The 19,440-nt window shown below is 39.7% G+C and overlaps 1 protein-coding gene across 5 annotated transcripts in view; it reads left to right on the top strand.

Moving 5' to 3' along the window:
* The window catches only part of stxbp4 (syntaxin binding protein 4), a 68,541-nt gene that overhangs the window by 25,722 nt on the left and 23,379 nt on the right, over nt 1-19,440 (top strand). For all 5 annotated transcript variants that reach the window (XM_057826362.1, XM_057826361.1, XM_057826365.1 and 2 more), the window contains exons 16-17: nt 1,981-2,067; nt 2,164-2,229. In XM_057826362.1, coding sequence (XP_057682345.1) covers nt 1,981-2,067; nt 2,164-2,229 — 153 coding nt within the window. The remainder of the gene's footprint in view (nt 1-1,980; nt 2,068-2,163; nt 2,230-19,440) is intronic.

Below are 19,440 nucleotides of genomic sequence, written 5' to 3'. Positions count from 1 at the left end.
AACAAAATACAGTGGTAACTCTATTTACGAACATCTCTACGTACAGAATTTTCAGGTTAAGACACACAAAATATTGCCTCTTGTTACGAAAGACATTTCAGGATACAAAAGGCAAGAATACAGTATGACTGCTACTGGCAGCTTGCAAAGTTTACTGAACGTAACATAATTATAGCTGCTCTGCCATTGGCTATTGCCGAGCATTCCTGGCATCCAATTAGCTAAGAGGGACTTCTGCTGTATGTGTATGTGTGTATCCCCACGTCTTCTTCATTCGCCCCTCATGTTCCGACACCTTTACATGAGTATGCTATGAGGGTATAATAGTACATGTATTTGTATTGAACTGTTTCGGTACGTGGTGCTCGGTTCGGAACTGAGGTGTACCGAACGAGTTTCTGACGTAATGTAACCCGAGGCTGTGAGTCGATCGGCTTACAATTTCTTTGGATAGATTATATTTACTCGGTCTTCTCTACTATAATGAGGACCAACACGGTAGGACAGTATAACCCAGAAACATCAACGGCGCGACAACGTGGCCACCGCGAGAACGCAGTGAAACGCGGGCGTTAAAGTCAATCAGCCAATGCACACCAGTGCGGCCGCGTGTTAGACGCATCCCAGAAGCGGCTCAACACAAAACACGCGAAAAGAACGGCAGAGTTTATTATTTGACGCGAGACGCGACCCTCCTGCGTCAATACTACTACTGGTAGCTAGGAACGGGCAGATCGGAAGTCACTCGTGTAAAAACACGGTGGATCCGGTCGATTTTCAAACTAATATGCAATCCTAACCCACTTTTTGAGTCCATCAGATCTCTTGAGTGGTAGATAGGGGCACAGTTGACTTGTCTTTGTTGATTTACTGCTGTCTTCTCTGCTATAATAATAACCAAGACGGCCCCGTGTTCAATACAAAACCCTCCTACCAAAACAAAACAAGAAGGTCTAATAATATTCACATAGGAACTAAAGTTATACAACATAAAATATACAATATAAATGAATATTACATTACATTTGTAAAATATAAACACATAATAAAATAAATAATAGCCCATTTAAATAAAATAAATTGAAATGAGCTAGAACACCTGTAACTAAATAATAAGAATAATAAACAGATCATGCTTACACAATTAAATGTATTAATTTCTGTGTGGCACTTTAACTTGAGAAAATCCACCAAAAAAAGCTTTTGAAAACCGTTCATAAGGGGAAAAAATGATTAATTGTGGCATTTCATCTGTAAAATACATGTTAAAATCTTTGTCATTGGGATTGATTTTATCTTTAGCACAGGACTTCTTTTTTTCTTCTTTCTTTCAGAAAGAAAGCTGACCAATACGCGGGGTCTGAAAGGCAAATTGTTGTTGGATTATCTTTAAATACCAGCTACTTTTTGAGAATTCTACCTTTTTATTGGCTAATGTTCCTATTGTTGAAAGCACAAAGGTGTGTAATAAACTAGCACATTTATATTTTGCATTTTGTTTTCTTACTGAACCGAAAATGAACCGAACCGTGACCTCAAAACCGAGGTACGTGCCGAACCGAGATTTTTGTGTACCGTTACACCCCTAGTATATTGACTTTTATTCCTTACTACAGTATATTGTTTTTTTTTTTAACATTATGCAAAACTCTGATTTTATGTTTATTGTGCAATAATCTAATTGTGACAAGTATTTGTTACATGTTTTAATTCATTTTTGTGCATGATAAAAGATTTATGTCTGAATTTTTGTGGACTTGTGGAACGGATTAGGGCATTTACATAGAAAACGCGTCTCACAGAATTTTCAAGTTACGAAACTACTTCCAAACCAATTAATTTTGTACTGCAGCTCGGTACTGCAGTAAATACAACAAGAATTTTAGGACTCTAATAGAAGCTTTAGTGATCAAACATTTGTTTTACTCATATGCCATGACAACATAAACCAACTGTAATTTGTGTTTCTGTGTGTGGTAGTCAACGTGTGATTGGGACGACATCGACGAGATGGAGCGACTGAGGAAGGAGAACCTGGAGGCTCTAAGGGAGCTCAAGAGGTTACAGGTGAAACTAACATTTCAAATTCCACCTTTATTTTATACGTATTTGGGTCTGTTGAGTCACATGACTACTAATTTCATGTTTGGCATTGATATTCAGGATCAACTGTTGGAGTCTCACAGAGTTCAGCAACAGATGGAGCAAGAGATGGACAATATGAGACAGGTTGGAATAAAAACACGCCGCACCTTAGAGGTGTGTTTTGGAACTTTGTGATGTGTGCTTCAGATACTCCGTTGCACCATGCCATCTTTTGGTGCATTTACTTGACTTGCAGAGCGTGGGTGAGAGAGCATGTGGGCCAGGGGTGTTTAAAATAGCTCATCAGGTGGATGTGGGCGCTCCTCCACTCTTCAGCTTCACTTTTTTTTCTATGTATAAAGCAGCCAAAGTGGTCCTGGCTGGCAGGTGTGGGAGGATTGAGCAGCCTCCATTCAAAGAGTGAAGAAAAATCACAAAAGCAAAAATGCTTCCTGCTTTGTTTTGTTTTTCTTTCGTTGTTGTGATTCACAGCTCAATCCTCTATGCCTCGCTCGTTCCCACGCGTCTTGCTCGTGTTGCATAAACCGATCAATTTGTACAACCAGCACTTGATTTTAAATATATATATATATATATATTAGGGCTGTCAAACGATTACAATTTTTAATCGAGTTAATTACAGCTTAAAAATTAATTAATCGTAATTAATCGCAATTAATCGCAATTCAAACCATCTATAAAATACGCCATATTTTTCTGTAAATTATACATATATATTCTGTATAATAAATTGTTGGAATGGAAAGATAAGACACAAGATGGATACATATATTCAACATACGGTACATAAGGACTGTAGTGGGCATTTCATTCTACTGTCATTTAAATCTGTCTATGCTGTCCTCACTCCGAAGCGTCTACATTTTCCAAAGCTAGACAGCTAGTGAACGACGCCTTAATAATCAGACTTCTTCCTTTTTCATCTGATTTATTAATAAAATGGCCTCAAACCATTGTCCTCTTTAGACCGTCGTAAAACTACCAAAAAAAAGTACACAAGCATTGCATTAGCAACAACGTTAGCTTAGCATGCTATACAGGTTCACTAAACATAAACAAAAAGCGTCTCATACAAAAAATATAACATTTGTTTACAAATTTCTTTACAACAACCATACTTACGGACAAATCTTGTCCAAGTATCATATAAGCACAATATTACAACGTAGGCGTCAGCCCGAGACGTCGTACAGCCATATTGAATTGGCAAGAAGACAATAAACCATGTCGCATAGCGACCACAAGAGTTCGCTGTTAGACAGCACAAAAAGCCTTGCTGTAAAACTTACCAAAAGGCAGAATACTGTCTGAGCGGGACATGTGCGTTAATTGCGTCAAATATTTTAACGTGATTAATTCAAAAAATTAATTACCGCGCGTTAACGCGATAATTTTGACAGCCCTAATATATATATATAAATATATATATATATACATATATATATATATATATATATATATACAGTGGTACCTCTACATACGATCACTTCGACACACGATCTTTTCGACATCCGACGTAAAATTTGAGCCGCCATTCGTTTCTACATCCGACGAGTTGCTCGAAATACGACGACATGACAGCACTGCAAACGAACACACGGTGGATTTTCTTGTGTGAGAAATCAACACAGTTTTCAAAAAAAGTTGATACAGTTGGAGAAACAAGGAAAAAAGTGATGCTTACCTTTGAAATGAAGATGCAAGTTATAGAAAAATATGAGCTTGGGGTGCGCGTCCCTGAACTGGCTCAACAATACAGCTCCATGGTCCTCTTCCGACCACCGTTCGCCACTATTTATAAGTTAAGGTGACAATTATTATTGTGGTAACATTGCCAAGGAAATCGCCAGCTTCGTCACGTTTTTATCATTTATTTAAGAACTTATCCAACACAAAACGCCCATTGTCTTAAGCAGTTGACTGCTCTCAAGAAAACGAAAGTATTATCTCTACCGCACCGACCTATCTCACTGTGACGTCAGCTTCGCGGTGCGTTCAGGGACAGTAAAAAGTGTCCGCCATATTAGAATCCAATTCGTTACATTATTTACAGGAATAATTATTAATTCTTCTTCTTATTATTATATTATTCTGACTTATTTATTTATAACTTATTTGTTTTTCTATGTTTAATTGCCATTTGTAACAGTGCCAGCAGTATTTATTAAGAATTTAGTGTATGTTTTTAGGCTTTGGAACGAATTAATGGAATTATAATGTATTCCTATGGGAAAATCCTGCTCGACATACGACCATTTCGACTTACAAACAAGGTCCTGGAACGAATTAAATTCGTATGTAGAGGTACCACTGTATATACATACATACATACACACAGTCGTGGTCAAAAGTTCACATACACTTGTGAAGAACATAATGTCATGGCTCTCTTGAGTTTCCAGTTATTTCTACAACTCTGATTCTTCTCCGATAGAGTGATTGGAACAGATACTTCTTTGTCACAAAAAACATTCATGAAGTTTGGTTCTTTTATGACTTTATTATGGGTTAACAGAAAAAGTGATGAAATCTGCTGGGTCAAAAATATACATACATGGATCTGAAAAAGCGAATCGTTGACTTGAACAAGTCAGAAAAGTCACTTGGAGCCAAGAGCAACAGTGCAAACAATAGTTTGTAAGTATAAAGTGCATGGCACTGTTTTGTCACTGCCACGATCAGGAAGAAAACGCAAGCTATCACCTGCTGCTGAGAGAAAATTGGTCAGGAGGGTGAATATTTAACCGAGAATCACCAAAAAGCAAATCTGCCAAGAATTAGAAGCTGCTGGAACACAGGTGTCAGTGTCCACAGTCAAGCGTGTTTTGCATCTCTATGGACTGAGAGGCTGCCGTGCAAGAAGGAAGCCCTTGCGCCAAAAGCGGCACCTTAAGCCTTGACTGAAGTTTGCTGCTGATCACATGGACAAAGATAAGACTTTCTGGAGGAAAATTCTGTGGTCAGACGAAACAAAAATCGAGCTGTTTTGCCACAATGCCCAGAAATATGTTTGGAGGAGAAAAGGTGAGGCCTTTAACCCCAAGTACACCATGCCTACCGTCAAGCACGGTGGTGGTAGTATTATGCTGTGGGACTGTTTTGCTGCCAATGGAACTGGTGCTTTACAGAGAGTAAATGGGATAATGAAGAAGGAGGATTACCTTCAAATTCTTCAAGATTACCTAACGTCATCAGCCCGAAGATTGGGTCTTGGGCGCAGTTGGGTGTACCAACAGGACAATGACCCCAAACATACATCAAATGTGGTAATGGAATGGCTAAATCAGGCTAGAATTAAGGTTTTCGAATGGCCTTCCCAAAGTCCTGACTTAAACCCCATTGAGAACTTGTGGAAAATGCTGAAGAAACAAGTCCATATCAGAAAGTCATCAAATTTAACTGAACTGCACCAATTCTGTCGAGGAGTGGTCAAAGATTCAACCAGAAGCTTGTGGATGGCTACCAAAAGTGCCTAATTGAAGTGAAAATGGCCAAGGGACATGTTACCAAATATTAGCGCTGCTGTATGTATATTTTTGACCCAGCAGATTTGATCACTTTTTTCTGTTCACCCATAATAAAGTCATAAAAGAACCAAACTTCATGAATGTTTTTTGTGACAAAGAAGTATCTGTTCCAATCACTCTATCAGAGAAAAATCAGAGTTGTAGAAATAACTGGAAACTCAAGAGAGCAAAGACATTATGTTCTTCACAATAGTGACGAGATTTGTCGTTCACTTGAGTAAACGAATCCATTCCGGTTCGTTCAGTAAAAAGATTCGTTCAAACAAATCGTTCAACGAATCGTTCGCCCCCCTCATCTCCCTCCCCGCCCAAACGAATCGTTCGGTTACTGAACGGGAAGTGACGTTGCCGAACGAATCACCAAAGACAGCTTCGCAGTATAACTGAACGGGAAGTGACATTGCTTGGTCCCTCCCTCTCTTCCACATTGACCACTCGTCGTAGTTTCAGAAATGAGTGACAGGCGGTATCATTCTGCTTTCACAGACAGCCTCGTCTCCCTCCTGCTGCTGCAAAAGCGAGGGAGAACTTCCGCGTCGTCTGTCCTAGTTCTATGGGCTCAAAGTCATGGCTCGTGCTTGCATTTCGATTTAGGACACGGTTAAACATTTTCCTTTTGTGAGGGGAGTAGGGGGCGGGGGTGCACGGACTTTCTTCAGCAGGTTCGTGATCACACATACAATCACATATACAGCATGTTTGCTGTCACGAAAATAAAAATACATCGAAAGTTTAATTTCTGAATATGGAACGACCAACACATCATATTTACATCTCGCTCTGTTGTATTTTTGTTTTTTAGTATTAAGATGATCGTGTTGAATTTTTGCACTGGTATTAATAAATAAAATAATCCGGTCAGCTCCCCTGTCGTCCCCGCATCTCAGATCGTCAAATGCTGACGAGAAATAATTGTTAGCTCTTTACGATGTCGCCTTTCTACTCTCATTAGTCTGTTAAGAAAAATGTAGACATATTGCGACATCTCCCGTGTCCGCGTGCTTTGTTTTTGGGCGCTTGAGTAGCACATGATGGACGGATTGACATAATTTGTCAAACCAACCAACACCTGACACGAAAAAGAAAAAAAAACACTCGGAAAAAAATTACATGTATATACAGTTTCATTGCAAATCAGTATTATGGTGATCATATTGTTTTTTTGCACTGGTATTAATAAATAAAATAATCCGGTCAGCTCCCCTGTCGTCCCCGCATCTCAGATCGTCAAATGCTGACGAGAAATAATTGTTAGCTCTTTACGATGTCGCCTTTCTACTCTCATTAGTCTGTTAAGAAAAATGTAGACATATTGCGACATCTCCCGTGTCTGCGTGCGTTGTTTTGGGCGCTTGAGTAGCACATGATGTACGGATTGACATAATTTGTCAAACCAACCAACACCCGACACGCTGACACGAAAAAAATAATAAAACACTCGGGAAAAAATTGACATGTATATACAGTTTCATTGCAAATCAGTATCATGGTGATCATACTAAATATTTTTTTCTGTGCACATATGAGGTAAATATCGCTGCCATGAAGCCTCCATATAGTGACAGTTCTCTGCCCGCTTCACTGCCGTCACGCGACCGCAGCTCAGCTTTTGCTTGCCTCGTAGCTACCCGTGTTTTAAATTACTGTAAATTTGATAGTATGTCGTCATAGGCAGTCACGAGTTTGTTGAGAAAAGTACTACTCTAAACAATGCTCGCTAGATTTGTGTGGTGTTTTTGTCTGTTTGAGCAGCATTTGATAGGCTCCACGTTAACAAATATGTGACAAAGTCATTTCCTTTCATTTTCTGATTCGTTCACCGCAGTCATTACTGGAAAATCAAGTTAGCAGCAAGCTAGGTCAGGAACCGGAGGACCGAGTCACTGAACGGGAAGTGACAAAACTCAGTCTTGCCCCCCTGCCTGCACGCTGGCTGCTTATTGGCCACACGTGGACGTGAGTGACAAACGCCCTGATTCTGTTTCCGCTCCCTCTCCTGCCCGCGATGAGGCTGGCGTCTGATTGGTCGTGTGCGATGTCAGAAGACGCTGCCGCTTGCTCAACGCCCTCCCACACAGCGAACAAGCACCACCTTCATAGAACGAATCAGTGCAGATGATGATTAGTTCGGTCTCGTTCACCAAAACAATTCGTTCAAAAAGAACGAATCGTTCGCGACCGATACAACACTACTTCACAAGTGTATGTAAACTTTTGACCACAAAGTGGGGAGAACAAGTATTTGATACACTGCCGATTTTGCTGGTTTTCCCACTTGCAAAGCATGTAGAGGTCTGTAATTTGTAAAATAAGTTCTCTTCAACTGTGAGGGACGGAATCTAATACAAAAAAACAGAAAATCACATTGTATGATTTTTAAATAATAAATTTGCATTTAATTCCATGAAATAAGTATTTGATACATCACAAAAATCAAACTTAATATTTGGTACAGAAACCTTTGTCTGCTATTACAGATACCAAACGTTTCCTCTAGTCCTTAACAAGGTTTGCACATGTAACACAGGCTTTTGTTTTTGTACCAAATTATAAAATAACTGTGGACAACTCGGTTCGTCTACTCGAGCTTAGTGGAGTGATTAAGTTGAGACAGACTACAAGAGAGTTTTATATTGCCAGCTTTAGTGAAGAAAAAAAAACACAAACTTTATACATATACAAAAACAACAAAAAACCCACATTTAACACATATACACATTTATAACCTATATTTGGCCAATAATTAATTCAATATTTTCAATTTTGGGTTGGTTTAGGTGCACCCTTCCAAATTAGAATGTTTAGGAATTACCTTTCAGTCTAACTGGAATTTCTGATTTTCAATCTATTGCACCAAAAATAGTGGCAAAATCAAACTTCAAATACCTTTTTTTCTTCAGCATGGGAAATTGTTTCCAATCCTTATGCAAAATTACACATGTGCAATTGTTCAGTCAAAATTGTCCTAACAAAAAGATATTCAGTTCACAGTTCCCGGGATGTTAATCAAAAGAAGTCCATAAAAAAAAAAAGTCAAAGTCCTGTCGATGTAAGGCACAGTGAAATGCTGAATGGTGAGGTATTAGCTCCAAGTTTGTTTGTTTTTTGTCCTACCACACCAAGAGAATGCAGCAAAGAGGTATCCAGGTTATCTCAATCTAGATCCAAGTGGTTAGCTCGCCATCAAAATCCAGAACAGTTGGTCCAATATCCAATCTGACACAAAGACCAGTTGAAACAAGGTCTAAGGGAAAAAAAAACCTGACCTGTCAATGGACAGTGTCAGAGCAATTATGAGTTTCAATTCAAATCTGTAGCTCAATGATGAGATACATCTATTTTTCATTTTCAACTAAATTCACATTGCACATAAAATAATTGAAATTGACAGAAAGTATGTAGTATATATATTTAAACAATTAACAATTTTAAACAGCTTAACAATTCTTTCTTGTTTTAAATGGTCTCCTTTGAGTAAAAATTAAGGAAACCTCAAACCTTCCATTAACTCAATGAGGTGGTGAAACCTACATGTAACATACACATAACAATATAGCACTCTTTTTTTTTTTCTCCCCCCCCAAAAAAACACATTACTGCTGTGAACATAGGAGCTTCACTACATGCTCACCGATCTCTCACACCGTGTTTTGAACACAGTTGGGCCGCGTTTTGTCGCTCCACGCGTTGGTCTTGCTCTATAGATAAAATGGCAACGTAGCACGTTAGCACGCTATGCTAACGTTAGCGCGGACTTTTTGCTAACGCTAGCGGCGAGTAAAACAAAATACAGAGCACAGCAAACTCGTTCGTAGAGAGAATAGTACCTAGTTTATCATAAATTGTAACAATATATTAACTTAAACTCACATTTTTCTTTTCTGTAGATAACCTTTCCAGGTTGTGTGTTCACTCGCCAGTTAGGCAGTTCTGCGTCTGTCTGCGTTCAGTGCGTTGCCGCTCAATTGTGTTCTGCAACCTATCGTGCTACCAACTGAAACATACGAGGGCGGGACTTCCTGCCATATGAGCAACTAATAGGCTGAATTATTGCTTGCAATCGTTTTATTTATTTATCATTACGTTGATTAAAAAATAAATTCTAATTAAATGTGAAATAATATATTTAGCAAAATTTGATACAATTACGTACACATTTTTTTTTTTTTTTATTGTGCACTTTTGCTCATGTGGGTTACACACACACTGCAGCAGGGATTTTGGCCCACTCCTCCATGCAGATCTTCTCCAGAGCCTTCAGGTTTCGGGGCTGCTGCTGGGCAACACGTACTTTCAGCTCCCTCCATAGATTTTCTTTCGGGTTCAGATCTGGTGACTGGCTAGGCCACTCCAGGACCTTAAGATGCTTCTGACAGAGCCACTCTTTAGTTGCCTTGGCTGTGTGGTTTGGGTCGTTGTCATGCTGGAAAGCCCAGCCACGACCCATCTTCAGGGCTCTCACTGAAGGAAGGAGGTTGTCAGCCAAGATCTGGCGATACATAGCCCCATCCATCCTCCCCTCAGTACGGTGCAGTCGTCCTGGACCCTTGGCAGAGAAGCAGCCCCAAAAAATGATGTTTTCTCCTCCATGTTTCATGGTTGGGATGGTGTTCTTGAGGTTGTACTCATCCTTCTTTTTCCTCCAAACACGACGAGCCGAGTTTGGACCAAAAAGTTCAATTTTGGTCTCATCCGGCCACATGACCTTCTCCCATTGCTCCTCTGGATCATCTAGATCGTCAGTGGCAAACTTCAGACGTGTAAGGACATGCACTGGTTTCAGCAGCGGGACCTTGTGTGCACTGTAGGATTTTAATCCATGACGGCGTAATGGGTTTCCGATGGTTTTCTGCGAGACTGTGGTTCCAGCTCTCTTCAGGTCATTGACCAGGTCCTGCCGTGTAGTTCTGGGCTGATCCCTCACCTTCCTCATGATTAGTGATGCCCCACGAGGTGAGATCTTGCATGGAGCCCCAGAACGAGGCAGATTGACCGTCAACTTGAACTTCTTCCATTTTCTAATAATCGCTCCAACAGTTGTTACCTTCTCACCGAGCTGCTTGCTTATTTTCCTGTAGCCCATCCCAGCCTTGTGCAGGTCTATTATTTTATCCTTGATGTCCTTACACAGCTCTTTGGTCTTGGCCATTGTGGAGAGGTTGGAGTTTGTTTGTTTGTTTGAGCATGTGAAGAGGTGTCTTTTATACAGGTAACAAGTTCAAACAGGTGCAGTTACTTCCGGTAATGAGTGGAGAACAGGAGGGGTTCTTAAAAAAGAACTAAGAGCCGAAATACTTACTAGTTGGTAATGTATCAAATACTTATTTCATGCAGTTAAATACAAATGTATTATTTAAAAATTACACAATGTGATTTCTGGATTTTTGTATTAGATTCCGTCCCTCACAGTTGAAGGGAACTTATGATACAAATTACAGACCTCTATATGGCTTGCAAGTGGGAAAACCAGCAAAATCAGCAGTGTATCAAATACTTGTTCTTCCCACTATATATATATATATATATATATATATATATATATACAGTGCCTTGCAAAAGTATTCGGCCCCCTTGAACCTTGCAACCTTTCGCCACATTTCGGGCTTCAAACATAAAGATATAAAATTTTAATTTTTTGTCAAGAATCAACAACAAGTGGGACACAATAGTGAAGTGGAACACAATTTATTGGATAATTTAAACTTTTTTAACAAATAAAAAACTGAAAAGTGGGGCGTGCAATATTATTCGGCCCCCTTGCGTTAATACTTTGTAGCGCCACCTTTTGCTCCAATTACAGCTGCAAGTCGCTTGGGGTATGTTTCTATTAGTTTTGCACATTGAGAGACTGACATTCTTGCCCATTCTTCCTTGCAAAACAGCTCGAGCTCAGTGAGGTTGGATGGAGAGTGTTTGTGAACAGCAGTCTTCAGCTCTTTCCACAGATTCTCGATTGGATTCAGGTCTGGACTTGGACTTGGCCATTCTAACACCTGGATACGTTTATTTTTGAACCATTCCATTGTAGATTTGGCTTTATGTTTTGGATCATTGTCCTGTTGGAAGATAAATCTCCGTCCCAGTCTCAGGTCTTGTGCGGATACCAACAGGTTTTCTTCCAGAATGTTCCTGTATTTGGCTGCATACAGCTTCCCGTCAATTTTAACCATCTTCCCTGTCCCTGCTGAAGAAAAGCAGGCCCAAACCATGATGCTTCCACCACCATGTTTGACAGTGGGGATGGTGTGTTCAGGGTGATGAGCTGTGTTGCTTTTACGCCAAACGTATCGTTTTGCATTGTGGCCAAAAAGTTCAAGTTTCGTTTCATCTGACCAGAGCACCTTCTTCCACATGTTTGGTGTGTCTCCCAGGTGGCTTGACTGATTGTTGTCCCATGGACAGACTCTCCCACCTCAGCTGTAGATCTCTGCAGTTCATCCAGAGTGATCATGAGCCTCTTGGCTGCATCTCTGATCAGTTTTCTCCTTGTTTGAGAAGAAAGTTTGGAAGGACGGCCGGGTCTTGGTAGATTTGCAGTGGTCTGATGCTCCTTCCATTTCAATATGATGGCTTGCACAGTGCTCCTTGAGATGTTTAAAGCTTGGGAAATCTTTTTGTATCCAAATCCGGCTTTAAACTTCTCCACAACAGTATCTCAGACCTGCCTGGTGTGTTCCTTGGTTTTCATAATGCTCTCTGCACTTTAAACAGAACCCTGAGACTATCACAGAGCAGGTGCATTTATACGGAGACTTGATTACACACAGATGGATTCTATTTATCATCATCGGTCATTTAGGACAACATTGGATCATTCAGAGATCCTCACTGAACTTCTGGAGTGAGTTTGCTGCACTGAAAGTAAAGGGGCCAAATAATATTGCACGCCCGACTTTTCAGTTTTTTATTTGTTAAAAAAGTTTAAATTATCCAATAAATGTTGTTCCACTTCACGATTGTGTCCCACTTGTTGTTGATTCTTGACAAAAAAAATAAATTTCATATCTTTATGTTTGAAGCCTGAAATGTGGCGAAAGGTTGCAAGATTCAAGGGGGCCGAATACTTTTGCCAAGCACTGTATATATACACTTACCGGCCACTTTATTAGGTACACCTGTCCAACTGCTCGTTAACACTTAATTTCTAATCAGCCAATCACATGGTGGCAACTCTGTGCATTTAGGCATGTAGACATGGTTTAAGACAATCTCCTGCAGTTCAAACCGAGCATGAGTATGGGGAAGAAAGGTGATTTGAGTGACTTTGAACATGGCATGGTTGTTGGTGCCTGAAGGGCTGATCTGAGTATTTCAGAAACTGCTGATCTACTGGGATTTTCACGCACAACAGAATGATCCGAAAAAGAAAAAAATAAATATATAAAAAAAATATCCAGTGAGCGGCTGTTCTGTGGGCGGAAATGCCTTGCTGATGCCAGAGGTCAGAGGAGAATGGCCAGACTGGTTCGAACTGATAAAAAGGCAACAGTGACTCAAATAACCACCCGTTACCACCAAGGTAGGCAGAAGAGCATTTCTGAACACACAGTACATCTAACTTTGAGGCAGATGGGGTACAGCAGCAGAAGACCACACCGTGTGCCACTCCTTTTAGCTAAGGACAGGAAACTGAGGCTACAATTTGCACAAGTTCATCGAAATTTGACAATAGAAGATTGGAAAAACGTTGCCTGGACTGATGACTCTCGATTTCTGCTGTGACATTCGGATGTTAAGGTCAGAATTTGGCGTCAACAACATGAAAGTATGGATCCATCCTGCCTTGTATCAACGTTTCAGGCTGGTGGTGGTGGTATAATGGTGTGGGGAATATTTTCTTGGCACTCTTTGTGCCCCTTGATACCATATGAGCATCGTTGGAACGCCAAAGCCTACCTGAGTATTGTTGCTGACCATGTCCATCCCTTTATGACCACAAAGTACCGAACTTCTGATGGCTACTTTCAGCATGCTAATGCGCCATGTCATAAAACTGGAATCATCTCAGACTGGTTTCTTGAACATGACAATAAGTTCACTGTACTCAAATGGCCTCCACAGTCACCAGATCTCAATCCAATAGAGCATCTTTGGGATGTGGTGGAACGGGAGATACACATCATGGATGTGCAGCCAACAAATCTGCACCAACTGTGTGATGCCATCATGTCAATATGGACCAAACTCTGAGGAATGCTTCCAGCACCTTGTTGAATCTATGCCACGAAGAATTGAGGGAGTTCTGAAGGCAAAAGGGGGTCCAACCCGTTACTACGATGGTGTACCTAATAAAGTGGCCGGTGAGTGTATATCAATATATATAAAAATGATTTATATGTAAATTACGAATGTGGGAAGGAAAGAAAAAAAGTAGCTTTAAGCTAAATATGCATGAAAGTAGATAGGAAAGAACTGAAGTTTAAGAGGTCAGGGAGCACATGATGCCCAGGAAAAAAGAGAGAGGGGAAGGTCACCGACACTACGAGTCATGTTGGTTGTCATAGTTACGACAACCTGAGACGAATTTGACACGCCGCCGCTGCCGGGTCTACACAAAAGCCACATGCTCACTTCTCTCACGGCCATGTTTTTTTGTAATGTCAGTTGTGGATGCGCTCACTCATTACACAGAGTGACAAGACCCACAGTCCCCCCCCCCCCCCCTTCGCCCCTCTCTAAGCCACAGCTGGAGAGGAGACTGCTCACGCTGCGATCCATTAGTTACTCAACCAGTTGCTCTCTCTCACACACACACACGCACACGCACGCACACTTCCTTTCCAAAATAGGCCCACGTTTGATCTGGCATCATCCACGCGGTGTGATTACAACATGCGGGCTGATCTGAGATAACACACTGTGACTGAATTGACTCTCTTAATTCACCGGGGGGGGGGGGATTTTGATTTTACATTTTCCTGCTCTTTACTGAACAACAGTAAAACATGGTTGAGGCTTCAAGCAGAATAGCGTCTCTAACCCTTTATCAGGCACTCATTGAGCTCATTGGCTGCCATTGATGGAGATGGACGTTCAATCCATTCAATCCATCCAGCTGATGCTCCAGAAGGAAGTCACCCCAAAGATAGTGCTAACAAGAGTGCACACTTAATTCTACTAGGACCATCACAATGCATTTCAGACTAAGTAGCGAGCCGCAGCTAAGTCGCAGCGTTATTTTAGAGCTGTGATGTAACTTTTGACCGCAAAAAACAAAGGAAAAAGACATGCGCAGAGACCACCAGCGGAAAAAATAAAAAGGTAGTACCGACTGCTAGCTAGGTCATCGGGAAAACGCGGACTGGATTTTCAGAGATGTGGGCATTCTCTATTTGAACAAGTGGAATAGATTGGATAGCGACTCACTGAAGGGGCTCTCTACCTTACTCTATGAAGTAAGGAGAAACTGACAGATTTATGATCATATTTAATAATGAAAGGTTTTATGATTATTGATTTAAACAGATTAGGGCTGCAGCTATCGATTATTTTAGTAGTCGAATAATCGAGTATTCGGATAAGAAACATGAAAAATGAAAATACCTGAGCTGAGCCTCAAACGGTATTTAAAAAATTATTAAATAAGGATCTATGTTTAACAAAAGAACAATTGGCTAACTTACATAGCAAAAGTCCGCTAGCTTAAATGCTATAAAACGCAAAATTTTTTTTTTCTTTTTTTTTGTGTGTGGTTCAGACACATAGTCCCACAAAAAACGGCTAAATATACTCATAAACTAAATTATGAATGCATTAAAAAAAACATTTGCTCAAACAAAAACTTAGCTTATGTTGGTCTTAACATGGTACAGCTGGATTCACCAATGTAAAATGAGGCAGACTAGAGGGCAGTGTATCAAATCAATAAAACTGAATGCAAACACTTTCAAAATAAACCATTACAACGCCACAATAATCAAACGAATATTCGAATACACAAAATTTAATTCGAATCTTTTTTTTCTAATCTAATACTCGAGTTAATCGATTAATCGTTGAAGCCCCCCTAAACCGCCACTAACAACGCTACTGGTGCCCACTTAGCATGCTAATAAAAAAAAAATATATATATATATAGCAGATCTAATATGGTCAAATAAATCCAAAAATGCTGATCATTGTTCGAAATACCCATGCGGCCAAAACAATGTCACACCAAACAGCCATGATTCATTTCATTCTGCAGGACTATATTTTTTTAGATGCGTAATGTGACCACAATAGAGAGGAGTGCTTCGGCCACACGTGCTTAGTCTGCTCGGGAGTCCATTTTGTTCCCAAAAAAAAAAAAAAATCTGCGGTGAAAAAAACGATCTAATATCACCCCGCCCTGCTTGCCTAGACAGCCTGTTCCCTTTAGAGCTGCTACATACTGCAATTATTGACATGTAATGGTAAGTTTTAATAACTATATCCTGAAAACATAACCACCACTATTGATTGCATGGTTCATCTGTGATTCTCATGCGTGCATATGTTGTTTTTCATTCGTATGCTAAGAAGGCACCATTGACTCGCGCTAGCTTAGCCAGTCCGGAGCCCTGAAACTAACAAATAACTGACAAACGCACGGAATTTGTTCAAATCAACTCCACCGACTGATTAAACGCCCGCTAACTCGAAGATTAAGCCTCATGTTAAAAATTCGGAACTTCCACTTTAAGTTCCGGGGAAAAAAACATGTTTCATGGTGCATACAGGTACTTTTGCAACATAATACAGCTTTCTTCTCCATGGTTGGTAAACCTGTCTATTGTTTGTTTGTAGGCATAGGTGGCGTGTGTGCGCACACGTGTGTGCACGTGTATTTATGTTGTCGTAAAAAGCCTAGTGAGGACACACACCCAATCCTGACCCCCACCAACTAATGTTCAGTGTGCCAATTCCACGTGAGGCCTATCGATAATAATCAGACACACACAATTTTAAGCCACATATGACAGCACACATGCATGTGCGGTGCTACATGTGACATGTCAGAGTAAGGGTGAATAGTGTGTGCGCATGGGTGGAGTTTGTGTGTGTGTCTTTGTTTTGTTTTGTTTTGTTTTCTTCTCCAGTTACACAGCTTCATCAGTGTTTTCTTCCTGGTCTTAGTGTGTCAGGTGTGCTTCTCTCTTATGTAACTTGTAACAGCAATAGTACAGTGAAATTTTATACTTTTATGCTTACATTAATGAAAAATGTTTGTCATATTTTTTTACTTGTTTCCAAATGGCCTGATTCTTCTGTTTTTAAAGGGAACCTCGTATTTGAAGACTTGTAGGCTCTAATAAGCCACAATTGTTCTCTTTTATAAAATAAGTTATTAGAAACATATATTATTGTCATTGATTTAAAAATCTATAATATTTAATACATGTTTTGACCTATGGAGGGCGCCATGTTTTACGTATGCAATACACGCTTGGGGTGTGATGCGTTTGGACTGGGAGAATAGCTGTGCTAGCTAGCAAGTGAAGAGTTCCCAACGTCGTACCTGCATCCAATTCCAGCTCACCGATGGTGTCTTTAAACCGATCCTAGGCGGCTTGCCGAGATATTGACTTGCTGCCATTTAACAGTTTGTATATCCCTTCTTTGCTAGTTGCATCATTGCCTTGTTTTTTTCATTTGTCTGCCTCTCACATCGGTTTTCTTTTTTTTATTGATCCTGACCTACTCCCACAGACCCTTTTCTTGTCTCCCTTTTAAAGATCACGTGTTTTTTGTGTGTTCAATAAACCCTTTAACTCAGTCCTTATGTTATTGTTGTGTGCTTGTTGTCTAAAGTGAGCCGCGATTTCTAATTCCATGGTCAAGCCAGCAGCAATTTCTTTTCAGTTGTGTTTCCCTTTCAGGTTTTACCTCACAGACAGACAACACATGTGGGTTGCTATTGCTTCATAAGGAAAATCAGGGCTGTAATGTCACTTGGAAGCATAGTCGAGTGGTCAACGCGCTCGTCTGTCGCACGAGAAACCTAAGTTTGACCTTCATTTAATTGCTTTTGCTGCTCGTTTTGTGAAATAACAACAGTGCTTTCCTGCTCATCACTTCTCCGCTTGGGTTCAAATTGGAAGGGCAGAACCGACGACATGTTTATGTAGCTTAAGAGTGACACTGTGGCAGCTTGGCAGCATCGTCAACAACAATGGCGACCTAATAGTTAAACTAATTTTTCAACTTTATAAAAACAAAAACATTAAGAGGGGTTTGAATGTCAAATTATTACAACTCATACTTACATTTATCTTTTAACAACTACTAGTCTTTCTGGCCGTGTTTTTAAGAAAACAATTGATCACGACACCTTTACCACTTGTGCACTAGTGAAAGGTTACAAAGGTCCAACAGGTCATAAATGCATCACAATTTTGGTCCCGGGCTTCTTCCTGGCAGCGGAGTTGTTTTTGCCAGCCCTTTTAATTTTCGTCTTGGTCATAGTCTTTTGGACGATAATACCGTATTGGCCCAAATGTAAGACGGCCCTGAATATAAGACAACCCCCTCTTTTTCAAGACTCAAGTTTGAAAAAAAGACTTTTTGAACACCAAATTAATTATTATACAGAAAATAATGACAGTACATCCGAAACAAATGATGATAACAATATATTTGAGAGAAAAAGCATGTTTTTTTTGCCTCATTCAAATCTTAATATCTGAATTTTTAAATATGTAAACTAAAGTGCAATCACATTCGTAAATGAATGGCTTCTGGTCTATTGTGATAAAACAACAAAATTGCAATAACTGCATTTACCATCAAAGTGAAGTCTAACTGTAACGGTGGTCTTGAAACAAATCTGAATAAGGAAAAACATTGCAATAAAATAATGCAAACTAGTTAAACTTGAGAGTAGCTGAGATCTGTCATGACAGAACATTGCTTCAATGATATCTGGCGCCATGTAGCGTCATGATTGGGTATAATGTCTAGACCGCGAATATAAGACGGCCCCTTTTTTTTTATTTCAATGCAAAAAACACTTATATTCGGGCCAATACGGTATTTATCAGTCTTAGTCATATATTAGTCATTACCTAGGTCTTTCTTTTGGAAAGGCCCAGGTAATGCTGTTCTGCAACTTTAGCCTACTTCTTTTTATTATTTTTTAATTTCAAAATGTGTTTGTCTTCGTCTTGTTTTTGTTGACGAAAAATCAAGACTAATTCCGTCTAGTTTGAGTCACCGTTTACTCAGAATGTTTTTATCTGCAGAATTCAAGTTTTACTCCAAAAAATACATAAATAAATAAATGTTTCCAACCGTTTTGAATGAACATTAACAGACGATGACTTATTGTAACGTCTATAATGGTGATAATACATATTCAGTGGGGACAGATGTTATTTTCAATTAAGGATACTAGGGCTGCAGCTATCGAATATTTTAGTAGTCGATTAATTGATGGACTAGTTAGTTCAAATAATTGAGTAATCGGATAAGGAACCTGAATAATTCAAATACATGAGCTGAGCCTCAAACGATATTTTTTTTTTTTTTTTTTTAATGACGCTCTATGTACAAGAAAAAAAAAATGGCTAGCTTACATAGAAAAAGTTCGCTAGCTTAAGTGCTGTAAAATGTTAAAGTTTTTCGTTTTACCATGCTCTGAACAAATTTTTCACATATTCCCACAAAAACGGTTGAATATACCTATAAACTAAATTATGAATGCATTAAAAAACATCTCAAATAAAAACTTAGCTTACTTTGGTCTTAACAGGGAGCAGTTGGATTCAGCCATGTGAATTGAGGCAGTCCAGAGGGCAATGTATCCACCCTAATCAATAAAACAATGCAAAATTTCAAAATAAACCAT

Source organism: Corythoichthys intestinalis, chromosome 21 (assembly GCF_030265065.1).
Source record: "Corythoichthys intestinalis isolate RoL2023-P3 chromosome 21, ASM3026506v1, whole genome shotgun sequence".
Classification (NCBI taxonomy): Eukaryota; Metazoa; Chordata; class Actinopteri; order Syngnathiformes; family Syngnathidae; genus Corythoichthys; species Corythoichthys intestinalis.
This window is presented reverse-complemented; position numbering and strand designations above follow the sequence as displayed.